This window comes from Notolabrus celidotus, chromosome 10 (assembly GCF_009762535.1).
Source record: "Notolabrus celidotus isolate fNotCel1 chromosome 10, fNotCel1.pri, whole genome shotgun sequence".
Classification (NCBI taxonomy): domain Eukaryota; kingdom Metazoa; phylum Chordata; class Actinopteri; order Labriformes; family Labridae; genus Notolabrus; species Notolabrus celidotus.
In genome coordinates this window covers 32893552-32915904 of record NC_048281.1, presented here as the reverse complement: position 1 = coordinate 32915904, position 22353 = coordinate 32893552, and the positions used below count along the sequence as shown (strand labels likewise).

Here is a 22353-nt window from a genome sequence, read left to right as displayed (position 1 = left end):
CTCTTCTGTTTGTTCTTCTTTGTCTTTGTTTTCTATGCAGCAGAGGCAAATCAGAAAGAACATCAGGCCACAACCTCAAGAGAAGCTTTAGTGTGCATTTATACAAATTCTGAAACTCTAAAGTTCCTCTCAAAGGTGCTAACATGTGTCCCTTTATAACGTGTCACTACAGAGCCTGCAGGTGAGACATGAGAACATTCAGGGTTTGAGCTGTTCTGCTGAGCCTCAGTCATCGTCTCTCCCTCCTCTCGTTTCCCGTCATCTCTCATCTGTGTTTCATCTGATTAAGGGAGCATTACAACATGAGAGGAGGGCTGTTATTTAAATATCAAAGACAACAGTGGAAGGATAGCTGGGACATTAAAGGGAACCTGACTACATGTTCATTCATACATACATCACTTACTCTGACAGGAAGGCAGCGCAGTGTGTATGTGCATGCCTGGATGTACAGTATCTCACAAAAGTGAGTACACCCCTCACATTTCCTCTAAAGATGAAGCACAAGAAAGTCTGCAAACAGTTTGCTAAAGACAAGCAGACTGAGGACATGGATTACTGGAGCCATGACTTGTGGTCTGATGAGACCAAGATAAACTTATTTGGTTCAGATGGTGTCAAGCGTGTGTGTTGCCTACAGTCAAGCATGGTGGTGGGAGTGTCATGGTCTGGGGCTGCATGAGTGAGGCACTGGGGAGCTACAGTTCATTAAGGGAACCATGAAACATGTACTGTGACATACTGAAGGAGAGCATGATCCCTCCCTTTGGAAACTTGGCCGCAGGGCAGTACTCCAACATGATAACGACCCCAAACACACCTCCAAGACGGCCACTGCCTTGCTAAAGAAGCTGAGGGTGAAGGTGATGGAGTGGCCCAGCATGTCTCCAGACTTAAACCCTATTGAGCATCTGTGGGGCATCCTCAAATGGAAGGTGGAGGAGCGCAAGGTCTCTAACATCCACCAGCTCTGGGATGTCATCATGGAGGAGTGGAAGAGGTCTCCAGTGAGAACCTGTGAAGCTCTGGTGAACTCCATGCCCAAGAGGGTTCAGGCAGTGCTGGAAAATAATGGTGGCCACACAAAATATTGACACTTTGGGCCCAATGTGGACATTTTCACTTAGGGGTGTACTCACTTTTGTTACTGGTGGTTTAGACATTAATGGCTGTGTGTTGAGTTATTTTGAGGGGACAGTAAATTGACACTGTAATACAAGCTGTACACTGACTACTTTACATTACATCAAAGTGTCATTTCTGCAGTGTTGTCCCATGAAAAGATAGAATTAAATATGTGCAGAAATGCGAGGGGTGTACTCACTTTTGTGAGATACTGTATATGCATGTGGAGCTCCCGCTGTGTGTTTACACGCCATGCCTCTAATGCAGCGTGGAATCACACACTACAACACCGATGTTTCAACATGACCGAGTTCAAGGTGTAAAAACAAAGGCCTTCATTACAGCACCAGCTTGTGTAAGCGGCTATCGAGTGACTGTCTGATGGACCAGCTGACCTCTGCAGAGAGAGAACACACTCCTCCCTGACTGATCATACTTTAGTTCACAGCTCAACCTTCTCAAAGTATCACAGCTTCTGTCTTTATTATGATGATGTCACTTGAAGTGCCTCCAGGTGTAATATAAGCTCCTAGATGTGTGAGGTCAAACTTGAAGGGAAACGACAGATTGGTGAGGAGAGAAGGAATCGAGCCAGTGTGAGTTTATTTTGCCGACTCTTCCAGCTGTAAAGAACACCAGCTAACTGATCTTGAACTATTTCTACTGGCGAAACAGAGGAATCTGATTCCAAGATTAAAAACAAACCACTTGACAAAATAAAAGTTGCATTGCTGACACATGACGTTTTGTACCTTCCAGCGTGCCGGGCTTCTCGGCGATGCGGATCTGTCTCTCCGGGACGACGGGTTCACCCTCAGAGTTTCCGATGTCGGCTGGGATGAGAGGCAGGGAGGCCCTCTCCTCTTCGTCAGAGCGAGGGAAGTACAGAGGCAGCAACTTCTTGAAAACCAGCTAGAAGAACACACACAGGTTTATACATAAGGAAGGAGAGGAAGACGTGGGTTTGTCTTTTATGACACCCAGCATCCAACTCTCAGGTTTGATTTTCTTTGACTTTCTTAAATCAAAAGCAAGATCTCTCTCTCAAGCTCTTACTTTTTTAATAACTTCCATCTGAATAAATTAATGAAACACCATTGATGCCTGTCAAGGGTATTATCTCACCCTAATAAATGATAGGAGGCTGTTCATTCTGCCTCTGAGTGGTGCTTCTGAACAGATATGAATATGCATAAAGCTCAGTTAAGGGTCTGATTGTTTGATGACTGCAGACTTGGAAGTTGGGCGTCTCTGATCTGAACTTAACATATCTTAAATTCAGGGAGGCCCCTTTTTAAAAAACAATAAAAATGTACCAAAGAGCTGCAAAGTGAAATAAAAAGTATAAATAAAAACAAAATAAAATAAAGAAAAAATATGTGCAACATTTTGAAATCAGACTGGAGAATTTCAAGAATGCCATGCTGATCTAAAAATAATAATAATTCTAGTTGTATGAGTGCAGCTTCCTGTGAAATTTTCAAAATAAAAAGGAAAAGTCGAGACACATCTGTAATTAAATGAAACAGAGAAGTCTGAGTTCTGGTCGTTTTTATGAGCGGTTAAACAACTTCTCTTTTAAAGTAAGCTGGAACAACACCTGACACATGACTGCTGTTTATGATTTCCTGGAGTCCAAAAGTCTTCCAGACTTCATTAAAGAGGGGAGGCAGGAGAGCATGCAGGTTTCAGTTTCAACTTTTAGCCCAGCAGCACCCAGAACTCATGTCATTTTGTCATTCACAAATTATTTGAGGACATAGGAGCTGAATTTTTTAACTTTTTGACTGCGTGTTAAATCTGTTCACAAACACGACACTCCTTTGATAATGATACTGTATGCATTCTCTTTCTGTGGACTGTAGCTGAGGGGGAAGTCGTACAAACCTCTTCTGTTTCTGACACGGCGAACACCACCGCCTCCAGGCTGTTCCCATGATTCTCCAGGAACCTGCGCACAGTTCCTGTGAACACAAGAGCACATTCAGATTTGTGGATACAGACACAAGATAGAGATCAGTCTGCATACTCACTCAATGCCACAAAAAGTTGATTAAATCACAACATTTCCAGCCACATTTGGAGAGGTGATGTTTTCATGTTTTACTTTGTATGGCGCTGAGTGAGCATGCAGGCTGATCCTCTTTGCAGCTGCTCTACAGTTCTGTGATGTACGTTTAATCACTCTTTAACATCAAATTATTGTTTCATAAGATTGCTCGTCGAAACCGTTAAATATTGTGGTGCCCAGATGAGCAAAAACTGGAGTGACCGTCTAAGTTTGATGTGTTCCAGCTTGATAATTTAATCTCTGAAGTAGGGCTGAACGATTTTGGAAAATAATCTAATTGCGATTATTTTCCTTAATATTATTGCAATTGCGATTTAGTATACGATTATTTTTTCAAGGTCCTCTTCATGTATTTTTCAACAAACACAAGTAATAAATCAATCTGTATTATAATAAACAATATCAGATTTATTATACACAAACTGTTCTTTCTCATAGGCTGGACTTCTGTTAAGATAAAGGCAAATGAAGCATGAATTAATATGAAAGACGGTTTATTTATCTACTTCAATTACAGCTGTAAACTTACTGAATCCTTTGACTTGCAGTCTTGTAAGCGTTCACCACAACTAATTAACAAAATTCTGCCAAACAAGTGTTTTCAGTTTAAAGCATGTTTGGATGTGAACCAGCCGACTGAAGGTGTTGCTCACAGCGGAGACGCTCAGCTGGGGGCTGCGGCTGAGTGACAGGTCTCTTTTTTCTCCGCTGCCGGACTGATTCTGACCCGGTTGCGCTCCTGACTGACACCTGACCACGTAAACATGCTTATGTTTCTCAATAAGAACCAGCAGACAGAAAACTGGACACTGTGAGTCTTAAATATGATTCTGTTCAGTTGTCCTGTTGCAGTAAATCCACATGTTGTCTGGGTCTTCACTGATTCTGCGTCTGCGCAGATTATTTATAAGCCAGCTCCACATGTTGATATTCAGCGTGTTGATTACTTTGTACGTCCCAATATGATCGTTTCTTCTGCTGAGGTCATTTTTAACAAAACAACAAATCAAAACTTAGCGTGGCTTAAGTTGTTTCCTTCATCCCCCGCTCACACGTGTCTCGTTCTTCTGAGTTTTTTTGCCGTCGGCAAATCAGCTGAAAGGCGCATTACGGCCACCTACTGCATGCATGTCACGTAAGGCTGCGTCTGTGTCAAGCGGCAAACTCCGGTCTCAAACGATGAAGCCAATGCGGAAGTGATATAAACTGCAATACATCGAAAATCCGCTTGAGGCTGGCTGCAGAAACACCGGAAACCACATAGATATGAATGGGAAAAAGACGATCTTTGCAGCATTAATAAACATGTTTACAGCCTGGTTCAAAAAACGGCTTGGCCCTACAACGCTAATCTCTCTAATGGCACACACTGTACGGGGGTGAATTTTTTTCTAACACGACGGTTCAGAAGATATGAACATTATGAGTTTTGCCCAAATAAGGACATGACTGACGTGACTCCCGGTTGGGAACACAGCCATTGGCTAAGAGACTCACACTACGTCACACTCATAGACTGTATAAAATATGGACGTAGTATCCGTGACGTCACCCATCTGTTCCTGAGAGCTGTTTTGAAGCAAATCGACGGCAGCAGCCATATTGGTAATGCGGAACTCAACCAGGCAGTGTGACGTAGTGTGAGTCTCTTAGCCAATGGCTGTGTGTTCCCGACCGGGATTCACGTCAGTCATGTCCTTATTTGGGCAAAACTCATAATCTTAATATCTTCTTAACAATCACGTTAGAAAAAAATTCACCCCCCCTTACAGTGTGTGCCATTAGAGAGATTAGCGTTGTAGGGCCAAGCTGTTTTTTGAACCAGGCTGTAAACATGTTTATTAATGCTGCAAAGATCGTCTTTTTCCCATTCATATCTATGTGGTTTCCGGTGTTTCTGCAGCCAGCCTCAAGCGGATTTTCGATGTATTGCAGTTTATATCACTTCCGCATGGGCTTCATCGTTTGAGACCGGAGTTTGCCGCTTGGTCACACTCTGCCTAGTTGAGTTCCGCATTACCAATATGGCTGCTGCCGTCGATTTGCTTCAAAACAGCTCTCAGGAACAGATGGGTGACGTCACGGATACTACGTCCATATTTTTTACAGTCTATGGTCTGTGTACATGAAACTTTTTTTTTTTTTTTTTTTTCAATCGCAGCCTTTGCGATTTGATAATTGCATTCTATTACATTGCGATGTCGGTTTGAATTCGATTAATCGTTCAGCCCTACTCTGAAGCCTAGAAAAGTAGAGAAAATATTCTGTTTAATTCATGTTTATTATGTGTTTTAATATTCTTCTTCTGCTCAGACAGTGAACAGACCTCAAATGCACTCTGTGTCATGTCAGCCCATGCAGACTGAGCATATAAATGTCTGTTTGACACAATAATAAAAACTTTAAACAAAAAGAAATAAAAAATGAAGACAAAGGAAATGAAGACAAAGAAATAGGACCAAAAAATTAAGACAAAAAAATTAGGACAGAAAAAATAAAATTAATACAATGTAATTAATTAAATGTTCATTAAGTGCAACCAGCAAAATCTTCCTCTCCAGAAAGTTACATTTACCAAAAGTCCAAAAATATTCACCAGTTAATCGTTACAGTGTCACTGATATTCATTTGTTCATATTGTGATTTTATTTGTTGCATACAAAATAATTGATAACATTTATTTGTTTGTTTGTGTGGATCAAGATGATCCATCTTGTCAGCATCACTTTTAAACATGAGATAAGAAGCGACTTAATCAGTCTTAAAGGAAACTTAAACGCCAGATTGCTACTAAATTAAATTAAATAATTGGAGTTACACATCAGAGCATTGAACATTAAAAGAAATATGAAATATAAAAGGAGAACAATATAAAGAAATAAAGTATATGAGGATTATAAACATACACTGAGCATTATCCCTGCACCAGATGCACCAACACTTGAATAAATACGACCTGAAAGATCCTGCTGCTGCTTCCTTTATGACTTCTTTAAATGAGGCTGTTTCTGATTGTAAATGTTAAAGAGTATTTTTACGAGTGATCGTATTTCTTTAGTGTGGTTGTGTTTTTAAGGAGAGGTTGTTTTTAATATGTTAAAATGTGTTTTTCTCTGTTACGCAGCTGCAGGCTGGGAAGACAGCTTCTACATCAAATCTGTTTGTGTTCACTCTTGTGTTTTTATTTGCCCGTCTATCGCTGCTCAATGCAACAGACCTGTATCCTTATGGACTGTGTAGCTCATATCCCTGTACTGACAGTGTGAAATCTGCCATGTGTGTCCTGAATGTGTTGTTTAAGAGGCCTGAGGCATCCCTCCCTCGTGGGGATTACATCATTGTATCTGTAATGTGTTCAGGTGTATCTAAAAATAAGAGGATGCTTTTGTATTCATCATCATCGTCACATGAATAATGTGTATTTCATTTTTAAATGCACATCATCTTGTCCTGAACGAGTGCACAACAAGGAAGATAACAGGCCAGTCACCACAAGCCTTGCACGTCTGTGATAAAAGGCTGTGTCTCTGTGTGTTTATGGGTCTTACTGAAAGCCATGTGGGTAGCGTCCTCCAGTGGGTAACCTCTTTTGGTCGTGCTCACCACACAGATGCCGACAGACGTCATGGACTTCTCCCTGAGGGGACGAGAAGAAAGATCTCACATATGGTACGCCACATTGACAGTTCATACACCATGGACTGGTCGGGTGGTTTCCTAACAGACTCCTGTGGCTGTACGGACTTAGGAATGTGGCTAATGTTACATATTCATATTTGTCAGTGGGTTTCAGATGTGGGTTACACCACGGACACAGATTTTGTAAAGAGTGTTATGACAGGATTATTCCTGCAGGTGCTTGAGGACAGCATGGAGTGTCCTTCATCCAATCTTTGTGTATCTGCATCCATCAGGCACATACATTGTTTATCAAACACCTTATATCTGAAGGAAAAATAAGAGACTGTGGAAACTCTGTCAAGGCAGTTTAACTCTACCATGAAATTAATTAATTCCTCATTACTTCTATCGCAGGCTGCTCTGCCAGATGAGCACAATTAGAAGTGTTGAGAAGTGCACTGGGTGAAATGATGTGTGCCTGATGTAAAGCTGACTGACGGGATAACGGTGGGATTTTCTGCTCCTTACACGGCCAGCTGCATGATGTTTCTGTAGCAGCTGTAGAGCGAGCTCTCTGCAGCTGTCCTGTACTTGGCTTTGTACTTTGGTCCCACTGTGTGGATGATGAACCTCGCCGCCAGGTTGAAGCCTTTGGTCAGCTTGGCCTCCCCTGTCCGACATCCTGCGCACAACCACACGGAGAAAACGAGGTCACAGTTTAGAAGACAGTGTTAGAGTTCAATATGAAAAGGGATTATAGCTAGGGGTCTGGTTGGCCTCTCAGTTTAAGGTGAAGCCCCATACGAGCCCTCTTTAGAGAGGTTGCCTGGCCACGACCTCTTACAGCCTAACACCACTCTCTAATCCCCACATCTCTACTCTCTCCTCAGATGTTCAAGCTATTCAGGGCAAGATGCCCCCAATATAAAGTAAAATAGAATGCAATTGAATAGAATAGAATGGATTGGAATGGATACAAAAGAATGGAATAGAATGGAATGCATACGAAAGAATGGAATGGATTGGATTGGAACAGAATGGATTGGATTGGAACAGAATGGATACAAAATAATGGAATGGAATGGAATGGATAGGAAAAAATGGAATGGAATGGATACAAAAGAATGAAATAGATTGGAAGGGATACGAAAGAATGGAATGGAGTGGAATGGATACAAAAGGATGGAATAGAATGAAATGGAACAGAATGGGTACAAAAGAAGAATTGAACGGAACGGATACGAAAGAATGTAATGGATTGGAATGGATTGGAATGGATACAAAAGAATGGAATGGATTGGAATGGATATGAAAGAATGGAATGGATTGGAATGGATTGGAATGGATACAAAAGAATGGAATGGATTGGAATGGATATGAAAGAATGGAATGGATTGGAATGGATTGGAATGGATATGAAAGAATGGAATGGATTGGAATGGATACAAAAGAATGGAATGGATTGGAATGGAATGGAATGGATACAAAAGGATGGAATAGAATGAAATGGATACGAAAGAATGAAATGGAACAGAATGGGTACAAAAGAAGAATTGAACGGAATGGATACGAAAGAATGTAATGGATTGGAATGGATTGGAATGGATACAAAAGAATGGAATGGATTGGAATGGATATGAAAGAATGGAATGGATTGGAATGGATTGGAATGGATACAAAAGAATGGAATGGATTGGAATGGATATGAAAGAATGGAATGGATTGGAATGGATACGAAAGAATGGAATGGAATGGAATGGATTGGAATGGATACGAAAGAATGGAATGGATTGGAATGGATACGAAAGAATGGATTTAAATGGAATAGAATGGAATGGATACAAAAGAATGGAATGGAACAGAACAGAACAACAGAAAACAACAAAAAACAAACAGAAGTCTAGGTTTTCCCTTTTAATCTGAACTCTTTCGTTCAGGTGCGGGACTCTTTACATGTCTGAACTTTCTCATATAAATTTGAAATAATAACTGCACAGATATTGAGTCAATCAGTAATTTTCAGTTTTGTTGCAAAGCCTATAAAATTCACAGACTTTTACCACCCTCAATAAAATGTCAGGGAGCTTACAACATAAAAGCTCCAACAGCAGGACGGATATTGTTAGAGCTGTTTTTGTTCACTTTCACTAAAGTGTCATGAATGTGTTGATTTGTCTGATAAGAGAAGCTGAAACCATCACTCCTTGTAGATTTTTTTTGGGGTGGCTTTGGTGTGCTCTTACTTCATATATCTCTTATTCATTGAATTCACAATCTCTACTTTTGCTGATCTAATTAATAGAGGATTAGAGCAAAGCGAGTCGGATAAGGACAATACAATAAAAAGATCTTCATCCCAACTTCATGAGAGGAGTCTTCCTATAAAAGAATAAACTGTAAATCAGAGCTTACTACCACTTTAACTGAATTCACATGCCTTGTTATGTCCACATTAACCCAGCAGGAATTCCCATTAGCATTTAGACACATTCATATCACCTGGCTTCAGATTTGAGCCTGCAGCATCACAGAAAATATAAATGTGCTTGTCAGTTGAAGCTCATGTGTACAGATTCCCTCCTCAGTCTGACCTTTGAATCTGAGCAGCTCGTCTCGCAGCTCTGGCCCGGCATACTGATGGATGTTGTCCGACACCGGGTTCTTGTCGTTTAGCATTTCATTGCTTGTGTTCACGATGGAGGTGCAGTTCAGCAGGGCGACATCTCCGGTGCTGAGGAGGACGGATAAAGACATAGATTAAAAAGTGAAACATGTAAAAACAAAAAACATGGGCGCAGGATAACTGGCTTTACTCAATATCTCACGTCTGGTTGGCCTTTCTAACACAGGATGTATCTTGGTAACCTCATGTGGGTTTCACTCTCACATTGTTTTGTTCTTGAAATTATTTGAAGCCTTCTTCTTCAGCTATTTTAAGTCTAACACTACCTCAAACACTCAGACAGTGATCAGCTGACCTCACCACTGCCTGTTAGTCTGCACTTCCTATCATCAAAGTCATTTACGCATTTAGCCAAAGTTAAATGCTCACTTTTACTGCCTCAGTAAAGTCTTCTGGTGTTAGTTTAGAAAGAACAATGAGGAACTACTCCAGAGTGTTGAAAGCTTTCAGTCACAAGGTGAAGTCGGCCTTTTAGACTCTTTAAGACTGTCCTTCTTATTTTAATGAAGATGATTCTCAATCCAGAGCAGGCTGAGCTCTCAGAGAGTCACTCACACTGAGAAACAGAGATCACACTGAGTCTTATCTTCCTCAGTTTAGACCCGGAGGTGAGAAATACTGCTTCTGATGGTAAATGGCTGTGATTAGGTTAATTGAACGGTCAGACAGGCAGCTTTACATCGCTGAGATATGTCCACCAGTCTCCTCTGTGGCATCTGCATCTTTCTTAACATAATAGTTACCTGTCTGATTTAAAATTGATATTAAAAAACCATTTCTTCTTTTTAAAGCTCTTCACAGCCTTGCTACTTCATACATCACATCTCCTGTGCTTTTATGTTCCACAATGATCACTGAGGTCCTCGAATGCTTCCCTTTTAAAATGTTAATTTGTATTGATTTGATTTTATTCTATCTTATCATATTATATTTAATTTTTCTGGTATTTATTAGATTTTATTGTAATGATTATATTTTATTTCATTTTTCTGGTACTTCACTAATTTTATTTTATTCTATCTTCTTATATCACATTTTATTTTTTCTGGTATTTATCTAATTTTATTTTATTAAAATGATTTTATTTTATTTTTCTAATACTTCACTAATTTTATTCTATCTATTTATTGTATTCTATCATGTTATATTATCTTATATTTGATTTCTATTTTTTTCTGGTATTTATCTGATTTGATTTTATTGTTTTTATTGTAATGATTTTATTTTGCTGATACTTCACTAATTTTATTTTATTCTCAACTCAACTCAACTCAAACTTTATTTATAGTACAGGACAAAAACAGCACAAATGACAAATATAGCATACAATACAATACTAAAATACAATACTAGAATACGTAAACAGTGCAAATGTATAATAAAATAAGATAGAATAAAATAAATTAAAATTGAATTAAGATTATGCCAGATGTCCACTCAATGTTGATTAAAAGCCAGGGAGAAGAGGTGTGTCTTAAGAGAGGATTTAAAATCCTGCAGAGTGGATCTGTTGGGGCAGGTTGTTCTATCTTAGTCTATTATAATATATTATATTTTTTATTTTTTCTGGTATTCATTTTATTTTATTTTATTGATTTTGTTATAATTATTTTTCTGCTACCTCTGATTTGATTTCATTGATTTGATCGTGATGATTTTATATTTCAAGTATTTTATATCACTTTCATTTCCACTTCTAAATATTGCTGTTGTTTTCTGTCTCTCTGGTCTTTTGTGAAGCACTTTGGGCTGCATGCTTGAATATATGAAAGGTGCTCTATAAATAAAAATGAGTTGAGTTGAGTTGAATAGAGCATGTGATACAGTGGCATGTTTCGTCATTTCTACAAAGGGAACAAGTCTTTAACCCTGACATGCACAGTTATATGTCCAAATAAGATCAGCCTGAAGCACTCTTCTGTACACAAGTCAATCCTAAAATTAAATATGGAGCTTAATCCCTGATACCTTAATCAGAGGTATGTCTACAGGCCTTAAAGGCTCTGTTAGATGTCTGAAATACATGTGTACATGTTTATACTTGACAATAAAGTGATATAACTCAGTGACTGTCGCTGAAGTGAAAGTGAAGTTGCTGCCAGATCTAGCGTGCAACACTAAGTTGCATAATGAGTGACTCTGTAAGTGTGGCCGGGGTTTGGTCATGTCACGGACGAGGCAGTAACTCTAGGTCACATTTGAGCTGAAGAATGCCGAGTCTGTACATTTCTGTGGGTTTCATAGAGACCATGATTCAGGTCCTGTTTCATCTTTCTAATCTGAGGAGGAGAAAAGTGACATCCAGCTGAGGACAGTTCATTTCAACACAAGTCTAGTCTTGTTTTAATAATAGCCTTTACATTTTCTCACCATGAAGAATCAATCTAACAAGTGTTTAGATACAATGTAGTGGTGGTGGCACTGCTCAGCACTCATGCATTTAGCACCCTGTGACGAGGCGGTCACAAGCTGAAGCTGCTCGAGGACCCGTTGTTCCTGGAGGTCTGGTCACGTTTGTGCAGCAGGAATGTGCCTGCTGCTGCTGATGACCGAGCAGGGGAGGGCCACTACAACAACAAGGGCCCCTCACACAGAAACCCTGCCAAGTCGGGCACCGGATGGTCATGTGTTAGTCCACAAAGAGGATTTATGAGGTGATCTGGACTCTGAACTGGTCCGCGTGGAGACACACGGGGAGCGTTCACACTATAGACCCAGATCTGCTGCTAAAAATACCGGATGAGTTTGTGTTACAGATCCTGAGACAATCTGGGGATCAGGATTTGGAGTATTGAGGGGCTGCAGAGTGGACATAAAGTGAAACTGAAGAGTGCAAGGGGCGTGAAGTATTATCATGGCCATGCAAAAGTTTAATACCTTCCAGGTGTTGCTGGTATCAAATGCACAAGAAGGGGTCAGGGATGAGAGCTTTAAAACCGTTATCCTCAGACTCTTTCCAAACAGAGCAGGTCTAGACCGTACTCTATGTCTATGTCCTATACTATTAACAAAGACCCAACATCAAGACAGGATAAGATCCAGTCCCATCTTACAGACAGGACTCAGTTTGATCTCATCTTAATCCACCATGAGCAGAGCACTTTGCAGCATTTAGCAAGTTACAGTGGCAAGGACAAACTTCCTTTAACAGGCAGAAACCTCCAGCAGGACCAGACTCATGTTAGACACACATCTGCTGAGACCGTGTTGGAGAGAGGGATAGAGGGAGATGAAGAGAGAGAGATGAGACGGATAGTAGTAGTTGTAGCAGCTGGACGTCTACAGCAGAGATCCAGAGGAACCTACGAGACAAGGGAGCTCAGGGACTCTAGAAAGGTCTATGGTTAGTAACTTTAATGTGACAGGAAGAGTTAAAGTAAGTGATGGAGGGGTGAGATAGGCAGATAGGCAGAAACCTCGAGCAGAACCAGACTCATGAAAGACATTTTGGCGTCATAATGAGCACATGAATGCTTTAGGACTCGCCAAAAACAAGTGCCAAGAAATCACAGACTCTCAGCCTGCAGGCACCAAACTATAAATCAGATCATACTTGACTCCAAATGAACATCAGAGCAAAATTCAAAGCACTCTTGAGACACTGAGTCCAGGAATGGAACCATAAGACAAAATGCCACTGGCCACAAGTGTTACAAGAACAGGGACATGAACAGTCGCCTTGTTTCAGAATGAAGCTGCTCTGATTTTATTCTAACTTTATTTAACAGCAAACAGACTCCAGGTCATTACTCACAATTTATTGTCCAATCTGAATAATTCTATAACAGAGTAAATTAATCTTCTCCAAACAGAGCGCTCAACTCGGCGGAGCCACATGATTCAAATCTGAGAACACAAAGCGTGGATTTATTAAAGGATCTGTGCTGATACCATAAACCAACATTTCATGGACGGAGAACAGTTTGAGTTGAATGTGTTGAGAGGTCGGATAAATTGGATTGAGCACGTCTGCAGCGTGAGATTGATTTAGTAAACATTTGGTGTTCATAAAGAGAGAATGAAAACACACAAACAGGTCCAGCTGCTGCCTTTAACTCAGAACTATCCACCCTTTAAACCTGACTGACTGGCTGTAGTTGTAGGTTATTACATGGGGTGTTTATTCTTTTGATTTTTCTGTTTGTTTTTGTTATTATCATTTTACTTTTAGTATTTATTCATTTACATTTTAAAGGTGACATATCACGCTTTTTTCATCAATATATATTGGTCTAAGAGGTCCCCAAAACATGTCTTTAAAGTTTATGCTCAAAAAAACACTTTGAAATCAGATTTTAGTCTGCCTGAAAAACCCTCTTCTTCAGTCCTCCTCAGAACACTCTGTTTTCTCTCTGACCACGCCCCCTCAGGAAGTGGATGTGCCTCGGCTGTCCAGCACGTTGATCTAATGTTTACATGTTGGCTGAATATACACGGCTGATCACAGACCCGTGTTACTTCAACCCTCTGAATCTGATCCTGACGGAGAGGCGCCTGTAGCAGGACCTTTCTGAAGGATTGGTCACAGATTTAGTGTTTTTCATGTTGTTTTATTTATCAGTATGTAGACGTGTGTCTTGGTACACAGCTACAAACATGTAGCTATGTGGCTATGCTAACTAGCGCTAGCAATTATCCATGATAAATAAAAATCATCCACTAGATCTTCAAATCTGCAGACGTGGGGAGTAAAACCGACCTCTGCCAGAAAGGCAGCGGGACCTTTCTGAAGGATTGGTCACAGATTTAGTGTTTCTTGTTGTTTTATTTGTCAGTATGTCGACGTGTGTCTTGGTACACATCTACAGCTACGACATGTAGCTATGTAGCTATGCTAACTAGCGCTAGCACTTTTCCATGACAAATAAAAATCATCCACTAGATCTTCAAATCTGCAGACGTGGGGAGTAAAACCGACCTTTGTGTTTATTAAGACAGCCTACAACTAGCATGCCTCCTTCCTAAGCTCCTTGTTAGCACACATGTGTGCAGGGAATGAAAAACGGAGGAGGGGTTGAGTTGTATTTTATACAGTCTATGGGCTGAACAAGCTCCGAGCTCTGACTCCGTGACAGACCGGATATTGTTGTGACGTAACAAAAACACGGAAGTCTGAAACGGCTCGTTTCACACACATTTACAGAAAGGTGTAGAAATCAGAACAGGGGCAGGATGGATTTTTTTCCATTCTCGGGGGGGTCTGTAGAGAGGGACACATATTTCAGGTAAAGAACCATTAAAAAGTCAATTTTGCATGATATGTCACCTTTAATATTAACCTGTTTATTTTATTTTACTTTACAGTTATTTTTTTCTCTTCTCTATTTATTTGTTTTCTATTTTAAATTATTACAATTAACAATTTTATTACTTTACTTTTTACTTTTATATATATAGTATATATTTATATGTAGTTTAAAATGTTGTTTTATTATTTTATTCATTTTAACTATTTACTTTTTATTTATCTACTCAGTTTCATTGATATTTTTAGTCTTCATTTTATATTACACTCTTATCCTTATCCTTTTTTATTTATTTATTTTAACATTTATTTTAATTATGCATATTCTTAATATTAATTTGATGCTTTAACTTATTTTAATTACACATATTTTATTGTTGTCAGTGTGCATTAATCTCTATTTTAAAATCCATTTTTATTTTTTAATGTTTTGTCATTATTTTATTTTTGCTTCTCTCTTGTTTTCAGTCGCTGTAAAGCACTTTTGATTGCATTTGATTTGTATGAAGTGTGCTATTTTTTTTCATTAACTAATTTATTCACCTATCTACATATTTTTGTTTTCTTTTACATGAAAGCATCTCTTGCCTGAATTGTTGAAGTTGATCCTCTGTACATAATGTGTACAAATTCAAAGACACGCTGCAATCTTTGGAAGATGGGAAATCCAATTCTTCACTGTGCTGCGATTTACGGCTCAATCAAAGGTGTGAGGCTCAGGACAAAAGCTTCACTGAAGCATCATCACAAAGCCCATAAAGAACTGGTTCTGTAACATTTTGTAGCTTCTGCAAGAGATGCATGACTTGACGGTCTGGTAGAAGGAGAATAAATAAAAGCTTTAGTGAATATAAACAGAGACAGTTTGTAAAGTAATCTTCGAGGCGGCACAATCATTGCAATTTCCTCGTTAAAGCAAAATGAGAAATTGCATTAAATACGTCTGAAAAGTCTGAATTCACTGCAACAATAATACAAAATATTGCCTAACTTTTTACTTTACTTAGTGCTTTCACATGATCGTGATTCAGTCAGATGATACTCAGGTTATCAATCTGCTACCCTCAGATTAATTGGTGCCAGTTTGGCGGTGAGAAAACACACATTGGTTAATTCTGGGACTTGTTGCATGTAGAAGAACAGCAGATAGACATATAAACTGTGAGTTAAAAGCTTATTTACACTCTTTAATATTTGAGCAAAGTTATGGACCATTGCTTAAAAGGCCTACTTTCTGTCCAAGAGAAACAACACTCACTATTCTCTGTTAGCGCCCATCTCATGTCGTCTGTTTGTGATGTTTGAATGGTTTGTTTATACGTCACATTCAGGATATAAAGGACGACTGTATGATCATCATCAGAGTGTGGACTGAGTGGATATGTCTCTGAAGATGTTCCTGTGCAGGACTCAACTCAGTCCAAACTTCTTCAGTCTTCAGTGTTTGTGTGTCGGGGGGGATTTATCAACATTATGGCACAAACGCAACAGAGCAAATTGAATGAATTAAGGGTGCTAAAATTAGAGCAGTATGGTGATGAAGTTAAGTACTTGGCAGGACTCTGAAACAGCCTCTAAATATAAAAGGTACACTCAAACTTTCCACAAAAACTCAGAAACCAAATATTTTGGTTTTGGCTTTTCTGGAGCGATAACCCACAGAAGATGGATGAGAGGACTGCAGCCTGTTAATGAGAACATATCTTAATGGTTCATAAAATATGCTGAGGAGAGACTGTCATAACATCACGGATCCAAAAATTTAATCCATAATGGTTTAAATTGGCGTTGTGTCTAGCTTAGGTATGCTCAGGTCAAACAGAAGTTTTTCCACTGTGTGACTGTGATGCCTTTCAAACCAAGTCGGACCTTATCTGCAACGGCTGGAAGGTTTTATATACCACTTTGGAAAAAGAGCATCCCATCCAATGCTCAGAATGTTTGTTGTTTTGTGCATTACTGATAAAGTTCATATGAATTACTGTGGACCTGGTTGAACAAGCTATCAGTGTTTTATTCAGCCTTTTCCAAACATTGCAAGCGAACTCAAGAATGCAACTAAAGAAAGGAGCTTTTCACTCGGCAGGAATCTCTGAACGCATCAGCTATCATTCTGATGACGATAAACTGAACACCTCTGGGAATGATGGGAACGACTGTGTGTTCAGAGCAAAGCAAAGCAAAAAAATTCTTTTTCCAAATGTCTGCAAAGAAAACGCATGACCCCAAAAAGAGAAGTTTGTGTTTTACTTGCAAATAATGGGTCTAAAGTTTGCATTTTCTGATGAGTCTCGGTTTCACTGTAAATAGTAAGTCACAAAGGAGGTTTAGACTAATCTAATTGTTCAGCACAAAACCACCGAGGAACTGATTTTCTTGTGTATTATTTGCAATAATAGGTCTTAAATTTGCTTTCATTGAAGGGTCTCAATTTCACTCTACGAAGTCTCAGTTTCACTGTAAATAGTAATCACAAAAAGGCTTCTCTCTAGCTACATTATGCGGTATGAACCCAATAAAGGAACTGGTTTTCTTGTGATTTACTTGCATTTACCAAGTCTGAAGTTAGCCTTTTCTGATGAGTCTTAGTTTCACTCTCCATAGTCTTAGTTTCAGTGTAAATAGCGAGTTACAAAAAGGCTTCACTCTGTGGCTTAATTCAGGAATATGAACCCAATAAAGGAGCGGGTTTTCCTGTGATTTACTTGTAAATAATGGATCTTAAGTTTGCTTTTCTCTTTATTATCAGTTTCATGTACTTAGTCTCAGTTTCACTGTATGCACCCTATAAAAATTAACTTTTTTGTGATTTACTTGCAAATAGGCAGCCTAAGTTTGCTGTTTCTGGCAAGTCTCAGTTTCACTGTAAATAGTAAGTCCCAGAGACGCTTCACTCCGGCTTAGTTCTGGAATATGAACCCAATAATGGAACTGGTTTTCTTATGATTGACTTGCACTTACTAAGTCTTGAATTTGCTTTTCTAGCGAGTCTTGGTTTCACTGTATACAGTAAGTCATAAAAAGGCTTCACCTTGGGTTTATTCAGTGGTATGAACCCCCAAAAATGTTTTTTTTTTCTGTGTGATTTGTTTGCAAATAATGGGGCTTAAGTTTCTGTTTCTGGCCAGTCTCAGTTACACTCTACATAGTCTTAGTTTCACTGTAAATAGTGGGTTATAAAGAGGCTTCACTCTGGCTTAGTTTAGCAGTATTTATCCAAAACAGAAACCCATTTTCTTGTGCAACGTTAGCAGAAATAACACCATGAGGCTGGTTTTCTAAAAGTGAAAATGCAAGATTCTTCAGGTGTGTCCTTGGAGGTCAGATCGATCGTTTCAGGAGATACCAGGTAGTAGGGATTGATGGGAGCTGATATGTCAGTGAGGTGGATTGGATTCTTCTTGCTCTCCTGCGTGCACTGACAATGTTTATATGTAGAATCTGCCGACAGATATCAACCCACCAGCAACAAAGTGAGGAAACATGTGTGACTCACAAGAGGATGATCTTGCGGTTGATGTCCGGTCTGAAGGGGAAGGGCGAAGGGAAGCTCTGCTGACTGAGCAGGCTGTCGCTCTGGTCCAGCTTGGGCGCCTCCTCGCCGTCCTCACCCAGCTGCTGCTGCCAGGTGGAGAGAGTCTGGATGTCCACAAACTGGGAGCGAGCACCCAGAGGATCCATAACCCTCTGGACCTCAAGACAGCCACACTGGAAGCAGGAGAGAGAGAGAGTCGAATTAAAGATACTTGATACTTAGTCAGTGTTGTTCCCATCGTCACCTCTGATAGGATAGAAGACCAGTTTCTTTGTTTCATCCTTTGCCAGTCGGCGATTACTTTCCATTGACTGTCTAATCAGTTAAGCAGCTAACAGCATTAAGTTTTCAAATTGATCCATTAATCTTTGAAGCTAAAATGCCAAACCAGCTGCTTGCACTCGTTTCTCTTATAAGTGAACTGAATCCTGACTTCAGTCCACTTATTTCAGTTACATTGAATAGATGTTGCTTTTTGATCTGATGCTACTTTATACTTCAATCCTTTTCCCATACTGCCTGCTGCTAAGATATAACCAGTCGTGTGTCTGCATCACGTTATGGTCTATGTGGTACTGCGCCTCTATGTATGAATTGTAGCAGGTGGGTGTGACATAGCGGCTCTGCAGAGAAGACCTTTGCTTTTCTCTTTGCTCTTCTGCAGGACTCTTTATCTTTATGTTTCATATCTGATGTTGCTGAAACATTTTGTGCCTTGGGACTTCACATTGACTGCAGGAGATACCAATCACTAATAAAGGGTTTTAAAAGGTTTTTGACAAAAACTAAATCAATAAAAAAAAGTAAAGTAATAACTCTGTTGTTGATGCACCTCAGCTTCTCTAAGGCTGCAATTACTATATTTATTGTAATTATTGCTCTTTATATTTCTAATTCATTGCATGTTCTTGCATACAGAACACCAAAGAATTACATCTACATGTTGCTTGTCTCATAGGACTAAAAAGAGGGATTCTGTTCACAGTACACAGTCAGATCCATGGCAAGAGGATAACTTGATTGGTAAAATGTAGAGTTATCCTGGATATTGTCTGGTTTTATGGATGCCAAAAGAAGCTGAAAATATCTGTATCCTCCACCATCAGCCCGCCATCGCCATCAGACACAGGCTGAGAGCTCTGGATGCATCAGCAGATCAGAGGAGATGAGCTCCGTGCCTCATTAAATGAAAGAACAACAGAGTCTCTGTTTAATGATTTAGTGTTGACCCGGACTAAACTGTGCATTAGTGCTAACACCATTAGTCAATTAATTGACAAGTACTTCTAAAGAAAGTAAATCAGCAACTTTTTGAAAATCAGTTTATTGCTCCAAAAGATTTCCCAACAAAATCTCAAACATTGTGAGTTCCACCTTCGTATGTGTGAGGAGTTTATTCTATTGTTTTTACTGATGGAGATAAATCGACTTCTGGGTTTCATGGGAGTATAAGGGAAGTTTTCATTCCTTGCCCGGCATGAATCAGAAACTAAGTAAAGTCTGGTTCTTTAATTAACCGTGCAATACACTGTGCATCCTTACCACTGTAACACTCCTGTATCAATGTTAATCAATCATTCCCATCACTTTTGTACATAGCTTATTCTAACTATTCTGCGCTTCTGTACATACTTTATTATTATTCTCTTATTTGTATTTGTAATTTTTTATTAATATTAATATTATTTATTTTTTAATCTTCATTTTATTTTAATTTACTTATCATTTATTATTTACTCATCTATTTATTCATTGATTTAATTTGATTTTATTTTATTTCTTCTTTCTAATAATACTTTCATTTTCTTACATACTGTATAAGAGCATACTGTAATGATTGAATTTCCCCCCAGGATAAATAAAGTATTACTGATTAATAATTTGAACAATCTGTTCCCTAATAGGATCCATGCTCAACACCCCTGACTCCTCCAGGTGGGGCACCAGAGACCTCAGGGTGAGCACAAGGCTTTGTTTGCTTTCATGTGACAAAATTACATTTGCACATTTTACTGAAATCATGACAAACTCGCTGAATAGTTTACACAACTGTCTGTAGATGCAACTGTGTAAAAATATACATGTTTTGGTGAATACATTCAAACTAATGTTTATTTTACAGCACCACAAGTCAACCATCGGGTTACAATGCATCAGGCCTACTTGTGATTTTATCAAACACTGATCTTCTGCTTTCTGCATTATTGATTTGATAAACATGACCTCAAGAGACACCCGATTAATCAATTCCACAGATAAAAGAAGTCATTCCTGCACCTCTTATCACCTCTGTGTGGATTTGGGACTTTGAGTCACTTGATTCACCACAGAGGAAAATTAAGCAAGTGGAGTGTGTCGCTTTGAATTCATGGATTAATAATTGTTGCTCCTTTTTTGTGATTTTTTTTGGCTGCCATCTTGGACAGAACTCTGTTGCATCTCAGTGGGAATAATAATACAAATACATGAGATAAAAATAAATCACGACCAATTCTGGTCTTCTTTAAAAAGCAGAAATCAGGCAGTGACAGCAGCAAGATACCTTTTGGGTACAGAACTGGACAATATGCTGGATCCAGTATCTCACACAGCAAAGAAAAGGCCTTGTGCTTCATTAGAATCAGCAGAGACCTCCAATATTTAATGTGTTTCAACAGATCTTGAGTGATACATTAAGACTGGAGCAGCGAACTCATAACTTAAAGAATATATAGGACGTATTTCTGAAAACCTGGAAGCCGTTTTATGGACCTCTTTATTCTTTTGATTGAGCTGTAATTTTCTGTGCTGACATGATTATTACTATTTATGTATGTGCATATGTATATGTGAGTATATATATATTTATGTATGAATATACCTTGTATTTCCTTTGGCTGAGTCTATATTTTTAAAATTACTTCACTTTTTCTTTAAGGGGGGACATATCTGTAAAATGTAAAATGCTATATGTTAAAAAAATTAATTAAAATTTTTGAAAAACAAGTAAAAGTGTCATGACACAAAATTGGCTATTACAGACTCATTTTAAATGGATATAAAATGAATTTAAAGGTGAATATAGGTTAGTTTAGCTCAAATATAATGGGTTAAGTAAAAGCTATTATTACCTGACAGGAAGAAAAACACGATAAAAATACTTATAAAAGCCAACATATATAATTATACATACTATAAGGATTTATTCATGTATTTAAACACTGAGACACTGTTTGAAGTCAGTGTTAGGTGACAGCTGTGTCACTTAATTAATCAAAACACATGATGGTAGATGGTACAGTCAGACATTTATCCAAAGAACAAGAAGTTTCACTGTGATTTTATTTAATCAAAGCTGATAATCAGTCTTTTTGTATGAATAAAAACACTCCACAGAAGGAGCATTCACTTTTAACATGTTTAACACTCCATTATTCATCCTAATCAGCACTTACCTATCACTCCAGCTGTATTTCCTCCACACAGAGGTGATGTCCACGCCAAAAGAAAAGCACAAAATGATGAAACAGTCTTTATCCGGTGATTAAAGGGTTCAGGACGTGTTGTCGTTTCTGTTAGTTTTCATACTAGCGAGAAAAGTGTTCTCAAAAGCAGCCAAAATACAGTTAAAACAACAATTACCAGGTTTACACATTTAGCCTGTATGCTAGGAGCCCATGGATGCGAGGTTAAGTTTAACGCAGAGAACACGACGACTTCCTGTAGTGACTTTCAAAATAAAAGTCTGATGAGGCCTCAGAAGGAAGAGGTTTTCAATTCACGTTCATGTTTCTCTGTAATTTCATTGTACATATGTAGAGATAGACTTTTAAGCCTTAAAGCTCTCAAACTACATGTTTAGTTTCAGAAAAATGTGCACTCTGGCTTAGGCAAAGTACTTTTATATTTCTTTGTACAGGAACTATTTTTACTTAAGATTTTTATATTTAGGTTTCTATATTTATTCGCCACCACAACAAATCCCTCATGTATGTGTGCTCACTTGGCTATAGAGCTATCTTGATTCTTGATTCCTGTTTGAAACACACCTCTTTAGATATTTTACTAATTGTGGGTCACAGCTTTATTGGTGG

At 38.8% G+C, this 22353-nt stretch overlaps 1 protein-coding gene across 1 annotated transcript in view; it reads right to left on the bottom strand.

The window, feature by feature from the left end:
• Positions 1-21977, bottom strand: part of gdap2 (ganglioside induced differentiation associated protein 2) — a 57796-nt gene extending 35819 nt beyond the window's left edge. The window contains exons 1-7 of the mRNA XM_034694705.1: positions 21715-21977; positions 18242-18453; positions 9409-9548; positions 7346-7499; positions 6745-6833; positions 3013-3089; positions 1878-2037 (exon numbers count right to left, since the gene is read on the bottom strand). Coding sequence (XP_034550596.1) covers positions 1878-2037; positions 3013-3089; positions 6745-6833; positions 7346-7499; positions 9409-9548; positions 18242-18426 — 805 coding nt within the window. The 5' untranslated portion in view covers positions 18427-18453; positions 21715-21977. The remainder of the gene's footprint in view (positions 1-1877; positions 2038-3012; positions 3090-6744; positions 6834-7345; positions 7500-9408; positions 9549-18241; positions 18454-21714) is intronic.
• Between the last annotated feature and the right edge of the window lie 376 nt (positions 21978-22353).